At 41.7% G+C, this 10427-nt stretch overlaps 1 protein-coding gene across 1 annotated transcript; it reads right to left on the bottom strand.

Moving 5' to 3' along the window:
* Positions 1-2194: 2194 nt before the first annotated feature.
* LOC148047169 (vomeronasal type-2 receptor 26-like) lies at positions 2195-10322 on the bottom strand. The gene is made up of 5 exons (XM_087707984.1): positions 10077-10322; positions 9132-9317; positions 7711-7938; positions 7019-7145; positions 2195-3090 (listed from the first exon to the last, which is right to left on the bottom strand). Exons 1-5 carry the CDS (start codon positions 10320-10322, stop codon positions 2195-2197), a joined length of 1683 nt encoding a protein of 560 aa, XP_087564110.1.
* Between the last annotated feature and the right edge of the window lie 105 nt (positions 10323-10427).

The following is a 10427-nucleotide window of genomic DNA, read 5'->3' as shown; positions in this document are numbered from 1 at the left end:
GCGTGTCACACTGATCGCCTCCAAGCTGAGCTTGGTTATTTCTTCCTGAGGAGGCTGTTTTCACCTTCCCCAGGCTCCAGAAAAGCCTCTGGAGAGGATGAAAAACAGGTCCAATGGGCCAACTGAAAGTTCTGGTTGGCATGTTGGACCCACTTTTCATCCTCTGCAGGCTCCGGAGGCTTTCCTAGAGCCTGAAGAGGGTGAAAATGGCCTCCCCTGTTCCACCGGAGGCCCTCCGGAAGCCAGAAACGGATTGTTTCAAAACTCCGGTTGGCCCATTGGGCCTGTTTTTTGCCCTCCCCAGGCTCCAGATGCTTTCCTGAAGCCTGGGGAGGGTGAAAATGGCCTCCCCCAGCCCTCCAGAAGGCTGAAAACCAGCTGGCCGGTGCACGCATGCATACTGGAGTTGATGGCTCACGTGCTGGCAGATATAGTTCTGTGTTCCACATGTGTCACGCGTGCCATAGGTTTGCCATCACAAATCATTTGCCTCCCACCCACTCACATCCTGTCCACCCGAGCTCCTTAGGGCTCCAACAGGAAGCAGTTGTTGGAGCTAAGCAGCCACCACGAGAAAGAGTTTGCAAAACAGCTGGCTCAGTTCAAATTGGATCTGACCGAGAAGGAGGCTCAGCAGAAGGACCTCACTGAGGACTACGAGCATAGGCTTTCCAAGCAGAGGGAAGACCTGCAGGAGTGCAAGGCCAGGTAACGGTGCCTGTAGGCTCAGCAGGCTGAGATGATCAGCCAGTTCCAGACCATGATGCCATCCCACTAGAACAAGACCCTCCAGATCTTTGGCACCAGTGGCACTTCCTTCCAGCCATCGCCCAAAGCCCCACACCAGAAGGCTGAAGCAGATCCCAAGTCAGAATTTCTGACCCAGACAAAAAGGCCCCAAAGGGGGAGACTCTCTGCAGCAGCACAAGCATTCATTGCACGTATCCGGCCAGTGAGAGGTGGAATTTACTGGTTCTCCAAACTACTCAAAATTTCTGCTACCGGTTCTCTAGAAACCTGATGAATACAACCTCTGGTGTGCATGTCAACCCCCTTGCGACACTGGAACCACTGAAACAAATCCTGTGTGCATGCAGATGCCTCATTTGTTCTGATCGCTCCCCGTTTGATTTAGCCACCTCAATGCATATGCGACTGCCTCCCAGTTGTTCCTGCCACCTCAGCTCAATCATTTCAGCTAGAACCAGGTCAGAGTAATAGAAGATGAGAAGGGCTTTCTCTCAGCTGTCCCTGCCAGACCCACATCAGTCATAGAGGAGGTGTGCGGTGGTCACATTGTCCCTACCGGAAGGGTCCTGCTGCAGCCTCCCCCAGAATGGCAGCTCTGGGCTGCCAGGCACACTGGAGCTGACACAGGTGGAAATGAGGGGTCCTAGCACTAATGATACTAGTTAGGGTGATGAAACATCTGCAAGAAAACAAGCAATCTCAGACAGCACCAAGGACCCTTCATATATGTGTTTGCCTATAAAATTGTATATGGGCAACAAGTGTCTTTAGGCTTTGAATTAATGCCTATCCCAGAGGTTGTTGACACAGGATATGTGGAATCAAAATTCAGAATGCAAGAACAATCAAGGCTCACTGCCAGGTTTATTAGAAATATCAATAGCACGTACTTATATACCACTCCATAGGGCTTTATAGCTCTATCTAAGCAGATAACAAATTCAGCACATAGGGGAATGATCTGGATAAACTTACCATGGGGCCTTTGAGGTTGTTTCAATTTTTTTTGTTAAACAATCCCATTCATCTGAAATCAGATTTTAGCAACAACTCAGAAGAATAAGTTGTTGCAAAATGCAGAAGCATGGGAAGTTATATGTGCTCCTGTATTATTGTAGCATGGAATACACACTAGCTTTTGAAAAAACAGATTGGTGGATTTTTTGGGCTTTCACTGATAAACCAAATGACAAGCACCATTTTCAGAAGGCTAGTGGGTGAGAGAGGGAAATTCCTATCACAGTTTTCTACATACTTAAACACAAACAAAAAGGTAGAATATATTTATTAATGACTAATGGTTTGTTTTGTAAATGTTTGTTTATTCGAATATATGGATACATGTGTGCACATGCACTTTTTAGGAAAATTAAAATAGTATATAATATCTTTGAGTGATTAACTGGCATTTTGATTAAAGAGGTAGCAAAAGTCAATTTCTATTTTATTTCAACATCAAATATTCTTTTGTATTCAGGTCTGGTCTTAGAAAGATAATGTAACACTTGGGGATGAAGATGCAGCACAATAGGCCAGTACTTGAGGCCAAGATGGAGAAGACCTGCACGGCCACCATATACTTTCCCTTGGTGCTCATGTAGGTGGGAACAAAGGATATCCAGACGCTGCAGAAGACCAGCATGCTGAAGGTGATGAGCTTGGCTTCGTTGAAGGCCCCAGGGAGATTCCTGGCCAGGAAAGCCACAGTGAAGCAGATAATAGCCAGGAAGCCCATGTATCCAAGGGCAAGGTAGAACATAGCAACAGAGCCTTGATTGCATTGCAGGATGATCTCTTCAAATTGGGTGTGCAAGTCTGCCTCAGGGAATGGGGGACATGTGCCCAACCAGATACAGCAGAGGACAATTTGAAAACAAGAACATGAAAGGATGATGGAATTGGCCAGGGTCTTTCCTAGCCATCTCTGTATATTATTCCCTGGTTTTGTGGCAAAGAATGCTAATACCACAGTGACTGTTTTGGCCAAGACTGTAGAAATGGCAACTGAGAAGATGTTGCTGAATGCTACTTGTTGGAGAAGGCACATGGCTGTCCTTGGCTGACCAATGAATAGGAATGAAGTCAAGAAGGAAAACAGGAGGGTGATGAGGAGGATGTAGGAGAGGTCCCGATTGTTGGCTTTGACTATGGGAGTTTCTTGGAATTTAATGAAGCTCCCCAAGACTAAGCCTGCTATCAAAGATAAAAACAAGGCAAGGGAAGCTAAAATGATCCCCAAATTTTCTTGATAGGATAAGAAAGTAGAAGTCTTAGGTATACAGAAATCTCTGTTTTTGTTTGGATGCTGATCTGCAGGACATTTGGTGCATTTCTGAGCATCTGAAAAGAAAAAAAAATATCTCCCTTAAAACTGACTGTTTGTGAATCTCCTTTATTAAATTCTCTTTTTGAAATATCAATGCCTTCCTCCACCTAGATCTAGAAGATGGCCAGGATCTGTGTCTGGGCAGTAGTTCCGCTATCTGATTGATTCCCTAATTCTTTCTCCTCCCACCCATGCCAAGAAAGCAAGAACCAATGGCTTCCACCTCTTTGGGCATCTTTCTATTTGATGGATAAAAAAATAATAATCTCAGTTTTACAACTCTTCCTGTCACTCCAGCTGGCAGTGCAAACTCAGTTTCACTCAAGAAATGTCTCAGCCATTGGTGAGTTAAGGAATGCTGTGACCTCCCTCTTGAAGTTCCTGGAGGCTGATAGGGGCTGGATGAGGAGCAATGTGTAGAAACTGAATCCTGGCAAGACCAAGTGGTTCTTTGGTCCATGGAGAATTGCCATCTTTGGTTTTGGGTGGTGTGGAATTGCCCCCAAAAGACCCACCTCATAACCTGAGGTTTCTCTTGGAGGAGGACCTTGGCACAGCCTTTGGTTGTGCTTCAGTTATCCCCATTCCTTGACCAACAAACCCTAATCATGGTTACTCATGCCCTAGTCTTTATCCGTCTTGACTATTGCAATGCACTCTATATAGGGCTGCTCTTGAAAATAATCTGTAAGCTGCAGGTGGTTGCAAATATAAATGATCACATGGTTTTGTGCAGACCTTGGTGTGCAAATATTTCAATTCTCCTGCGGGAGCGAATGTGGATTTCAACCGGTACAGACCGGTACGGCCATACTGGATGGTGAAATTTAGCGTGCCTTCTCTTACCCATTGGTCAGTAGGCCCCGTACCAGAACGCTCCCTCCCCTTGTTCGCTCTTTCACACACCCTGCCCATCCACACCATGCTGTCGAAAAGTTCTCAGAGTAAGAACCAGAGGAATAAAGAACTGGTGAGTGGCTGGGGTGGGGGGGAGTGTTGGGGAAGAGGGAAGAGGTAGAGGGGCTGCTAGAAGAGTGTTTAAAACTCACACTCAAACTCTTCCACTCTTTTAAAAACGTCTGAGTGAATCCAGAAAGAGGGGAGAGATAGAGGGGATGGAGGAGTGTGTGCTGTACAGTGGCTATGAGTTTTAAAAATGTCTCAGTGAATCGAAGAAGAGGGAAGAGGCAGAGGGGCTGCTAGAAGAATTTTAAAACTCACACTCACACTCTTCAGCTCTTTTAAAAAGTTTGAGTGAATCCAGGAAGAGGGAAGAGGCAGAGGGGCTGGAAGTATGTGTGTAAGATGGTCAGTAATGTTGAAGACCGGCAAGGACAGCCATATTTTCTCTGTAAGTAATTGTTTTATTGTTTTGTGTACTTATTTTATTCTTATTTAAGTAGTAAGTGCATAAAATAATAAATTTCTTTTTTTATATCTTCTTTTTTAGGTTATTCTTTGGGGCAAAGAATTCAGTAACATCGACTTTGCCACTTCCACCCGGTCATATGACCACCAAGCCACTTCCACAAAACAGGCCACACCTACAGAATAGGTTCTAAAATATTTTTTAAACCCTCTGCTGTGCGGGAGCTGCATTGGTTGCCTCCTAGCTTCCAGGTGGAATTCTAGGTTCTAGATATCATATTTAAAGCCGTTTATGGATTTGGGCCAGGTTTGTCTAAGGAATCAATCTTGCTGATCACATCCATCCGACCCACTAGAGGACAGAGGCAAAGCATGTTTCAGAACCCATACCCTAAGTAGATACAACTGGCAGAACCCAGAAGAAGGGCCTTCTCTGGGCTGGCTCCCTCCCTCTGAAACATCATCGTGCAAAAATTAGACAGGCCACTACTTTGACAGTCTTTCATAGGTCCCTGAAGACTTGATGTTGACAGCAGTCCTGGGGAACCCAGAGTGTGATGGGGCCTATCAAATGGCTTATTTAACTGTGTGTTGTTTCCACGTGTGTGTGTGTGTGTGTGTGTGTGTGTGTGTATGTGTGTGTGTGTAATTGTTATTTATTATTTTTTTCTACAATCCTGTTTTTATTGTTTGGAAGCTGCTCGAGTTGCTGTGAGTGAGTAGCAGCTATATCAATTTTCATATGTACGTACGTATTTATCTTCCACTATAACTCTGGAGCACCTGGAGCAATTTCAACCAAAGTGGAAACACAGATGGCTTACCCTCTGGATACAAATACTGGGGGTGGGGGTGGGGGGGTTATTTACATCTGGGATGTGTGGGTGTCTTTGTCTGTGTGTTCCAGCATAATGCTGGAATCCTTTGTCCGTTAAGGAAAGTGAATGTGGTGTCCTAGAGTGGCAATTGTTTGTGATGTCATTGGAGGGGGAAAGGAGATCCTGGGCCATTAAGGTAAGGGAGTGCAGCATCCCAGAGTGGCAATTTTTTGTGATGTCAGTTCCTTTTCAGCTTCCTCTGGAAATCCAACCAGTAATAAAAAACAAACAATTTCTCTTTTCTTCATCAGGGAACTTGTGAAAGGACAGAAGGAGGGAGGGAGAGAGGGAGAGAGAGAAGGTGGAAGGCAAGAAGGAAGGAAGGAAGGCTCCAGTATTGGACTTCTGAATGAAATAAAGGGGAAAGGAGAGGAGGAGAGGAAGAAAGGGGGAGAGGACAGGGTGATTTGTTTTCCATTTGTTCAGAGAGTTGAAGAAAAAATGGGAGATATTGATCTTTAAAATGCAGTTGCCATCTCTCTTCTAATGTGATGTCCTCATTAATCCAATCTTTAATGAGCTCCAAGTTAAAACCCAATAGTATTTTTCTATCATGTAATAAAAATTAACATAATTTGATTTGTTGAAAGGATGTCATATGCCTCCCAAAATGTCCTTTCCTAAAAAATGTCAACATCGAGGTAAATAATTAACCAAGGAATGTAAGAAGCACACCAGAATAGTAATGGGAGACTTTAACCATCCTGACATAACCTGGGGGAGAATATCGGCACTTAGTGGAAGATCAAATAGATTTCTGATATTGAGTTATGCTGGACTTAATTCTCACTAATACAGAAAGCATGATAGAAGCATTGATGTTATAGGAACCTTTGGGGGGGGGCATGCAACATTGGAACTCAACATTGTGCAATCATTAGCAATAAAAAATGTCAAACTAGAGTCTTGGACTTCAAGTGAGCTGATTTCAATAAACTTGGAGAGAGCTTGAAAGGATTTCATGGGCAAAACAAACCAAGAATCTTGGGAAACTTTGAGAAGTGGAATTTAAAAAGCCTAGTCTAACATAATTCCAATGAAGAAGAAAAATAAGAGATGTGAAAAGAAACCATCATGGCTGCACAAAGGACTCTGATAAACTGAAAGAAAAAAAGAATAAACATAAAAAGTAGAAAGAGGGGCACAAATCCAAGCAGAAAATCAGCAAAGAGGCTTAACTTGCAAAGATGAAGTCAGGATAGCTAAGGCTCAAAACGAATAAAGGTTTGTACAAGAGTCAAAAATAACAAAAACGTTTCTTTCAACATGTAAAAAAGCAACAGATGGAAACTAATGAAGAACAGAAATATTGTTGAACTAAGGAGACATTTCCTGACAGTTAGAACACTTAATAAATCGAATAAAGTAGAAGTTTTAAAGAAGAAGTTGGATAACCATTTGTCTGAAATGGTATAGGGTTTCCTGCCTAGGCCTGGGCTTGGACTAGAAGACCTCCAAGGTACCTTCCAACTATTCTATTCTAATAAGTAGAACCACTTGCCTTCAGAAATCTTGGATGCTCCAACAATGGAGATTTGTAAGATGAAATTCGACAACTATTTCTCTGAAATGTTATAGGACTTCCTGCTTGAGCAGTGGGTTGGACTAGAAGACCTCTAAGGTCCCTTCCAACTCTGTTATTATTTTATTCTATTGTTTCTTCCAACATTTGTCTTTTTTCTCTGGTGTCACCCACCTTCCATGGTGGAGATGGTTCCTTCTGCACAGGGACGACAATCATAACAGCAGATGACCTGCCCTTCCCGAGATACCTTCATGAATCCAGGCTGGCAACTTTCCACACACCTGGAAGGAGGCAGGGGCTGAGGAGAGAAAGGGAAATGACCCAGAAAATGAACTTGTTTACAGAAAAAGGGCAAAGAAAGAAAGGGTGGGTGATCTCCAGTTTAAGGGTGAGCTTTGAGTAATTAGAGGCCAATAGGATTTTTGGTAGATTCATCAAACAGGCTGAACTGTATATTTTTTCCCTCTTTTTTCCTTCCCTGTTAATAGTAGAACTTTAGGCTTTCATTTAAACTTTAGGTATTAAATTATATGAGGATATGATGGGTGGATTTTTTGCTTTGACTAAGTATATAATGTTATCTGCATGACTGATTCACTCTTCCTCCCTTTCCAGAGACTCAATACATTGTTTGGGTGAAAACTGAAGACAAACTATTTTGAGGACACCTGAATAGCTGATAGGAAATCTGCATTCTTGAAAATCTGATAAACTGATAAGAAAACACAAAGGCATTCAAAGCAATTTTCCCCCCTCCTCAAAAAACAAACAAACAAACAAACAAACAAACAAACAAACAAACAAACAAACAAACAAACAAGGGGAATCCTTTTTTGGCCGCCTTCCCTGAATATTATTCCCACCTTGTTCATCATTTCCACCTGTGCAATATTCTTCTGGTCAACGGTAAATTTCAAATTTTGAGATGCCTGTTTTTTTAGACTTCCAGATTTCACTTTTATGACAGACTTGTTTGGGAAAAAGATCCAGTTCACAATATCCAGGTCAGCTGTCAGCTCTCCTTTCTTATCCAAATACACTCCTTCAATGGAATTATTGTGAAACTGGGAGCTTTCAAGGAATGTGTGAAGCTGGGAAGGGTAGAAAATAAAAGGAGATTAGAAAAGACTTCAGAGGTTCTTGGAAAAGACCCTTTGGTCTATGCTGGGAGGTATAGGAACACTTCTCCCTGTTCAAAAACCCAGTTTGGTTTTAAGTTTCCAACTTGGTCTGGAGTTTATGAATGGGGGAGGGACAATAACTTCTGCAAACATTACATTTCAAAATGCAGATTAGAAGAATGAATGTAAAGGTTAGGAGTTTTGACATCTGATCATTTTCCTCTTCACGTATCCTTCTCACAGCAATGCTGATCAACAATTCACCAAAAAGGAAACTACCAATTATTTTCCCATAAAGTTTTATTTTTCTAAAAATATTTTTGTGATTTTGATTTTCTTTTCAGTTGAGGTTTATTCTTTCATATTTCTCTGCATTATTAGTTGCCTTATTGAGATAGATGGCTTCCCATTGTCTACCTTCCTGTTTTGTTCTCCAGGATCTACAGTGGGGAAGACCAGTACTTAGCATGGGAAGTGTCCCTCATGATCCAAAGACATTGGTCCATAGCTTTTCTCTTCTTGTTACCAGTCATTCCTTTCTGAGATTGGAGAGAATTACCAGATTGTCTCAAACAGACTAATGTTTAACCCCAGGTTGGCTTCTTGTTTGTACAACCAAACTTTGAGAAAAAACAGTAGCTCAACAAACAAAATATCAATGTATTTGCTTTACAAGTATATAAAATTAAACAAGAAAATATTGAAAAAAAGCAAAAGGAAAAATAATCAGAGGAAATGGAAAGGGGAATGGACATAGAATAAGAGAGTTGGAAGGGATTTTGCGGATCTTCCTGTCCAAACTCCTGTTCAAGATGGAGACCATTTCAGACCAGAAGCTGTCCAATCTCTTCTTTAAAGCTTCCAGTGATAGTTCCCAGAATGTCTGAAGGCAAGGCATTCCACTGGTTCAATGATGTCACAGTTAGGAATGTTTTTCTTAGTTCTAGGCTGCTTCTCTCCTTGATTTGTTTCCATCTGTTATTTCTTGTCTTGCCTTTTGGTATTTGGAAAATAGCTTGACCCCTTTCATTTCATGATGGAAATGGAATGTTGAAATGAGGTTGGATTGGTGTTTCAGGATAATTACTATTTTCAGAATAAGTAATAAAGGCATAAAAGTAGATCTGTATTTCAAGGAAATAAGTCTAATGGAAAAGAAATACCTGCAGAGACCTCATCCTCTGAGCTTCCACATTGATGCCCCTGTTCCTCATGGATCTCTTAGATGCAGAGATATAAGCTGAATTTAAGGCCCTTCCCAAAGCCCAGGTGGTCTCATAAAGAAGATATCCATCAAGAGCCAGGATTTGATCAATCTCCTCTTTCCCCGGAGTCTCCAATTCTTCTGCCTGTCGGCACCGTTTCCAGACTTTCACAGAAAAGGCATTCTTAGTGGATGAACACCTAAAGTTTTTCTTTAAAAACATAGACTTGAAATCATTCACGAGAATCGCATTATCACCGTTTCCCCATTTCTTTTTCTTTATCAGAAAAGAAAAAATGGCAGCAAATTGTTTCATATTCTTCAGAAGAAACATCAAATCAAAGCTGAGATTCCATTGAGCTGTGCTGATCCACACTTTATCTGTAAAGTCTAGAAAGGCTTCAAGTAGCCCATTTATAATTTTCATTCCTACTGAGAATGAACTAGTCTCTGGGCCATAAACAAAGACATTGACTTTTGTAAATTTGTAATAGTTTCTTAAACTGAGGGTCATATCAGCAAGATTTATTGGAAAGCTTTCATGTGTAATTGCACAAATGCCATTTCTTAACATCAAAGAAGACATTGTCCTCATGAACCTTTCTCCCTGGTCAGTTTCTGGAGCAAGAAGAGCAACCAAGGTCCACCTGAAATGGAGGAGAAGCTGGACTATTCCTGGATATTGGACCCCTTCTGCAGGGAGCATTGGGTAGAAGAAAGGAAAATGAGTTTTATCCCCCAGATTCCTAGAAGCAAAATTATAGCTGATCTGAAAGAAATGGATGACATTATTTTAAATGCAAGAAGCAAAATTTCCATTAAAAAGCTCATCTTTTCATATACAGTAGAGGACCTCTGATTCAAAGTTGCATGATTCATAACTGTCTCCCCAAGAAAGACCTACCTGAGGGATTTTGTAGGTGCCCAACATGGTTGACATCTGGATGGAGATGCCAGTCTCGGACGCTTCCATAACAGCCACTGTGTTTCTGTTCCTCCCACAGCTGTAGTTGGGCACATTGGCCTCCCCCTCTGAAAGCAGGTCCAGCAAAGGATCTGTAGTCATTTCTACCTTGAAGAAATTCTCATAGATATTATAACCCAGTGTGATGTTGGGTAAGAGATGGTCGTTGCAGTTGATGTCCTCCATAGCAAAAAGGAAGGGCATAAATTTTGAAAAACATCTAAAAAGTGTTCTAAAGTACGAACATATTAATAAAAATGATATTTTCTTTCACAATAATTTTTTAAAAAT

This window comes from Thamnophis sirtalis, unplaced genomic scaffold, assembly GCF_051295495.1.
Source record: "Thamnophis sirtalis isolate CommonGarterSnake01/CBP01778 unplaced genomic scaffold, rThaSir2_p1.2 scaffold_3, whole genome shotgun sequence".
Lineage (NCBI taxonomy): Eukaryota > Metazoa > Chordata > Lepidosauria > Squamata > Natricidae > Thamnophis > Thamnophis sirtalis.
The sequence above is the reverse complement of the archived record's forward strand: the minus strand, read 5'-3'. Positions and strand labels throughout refer to the sequence as shown.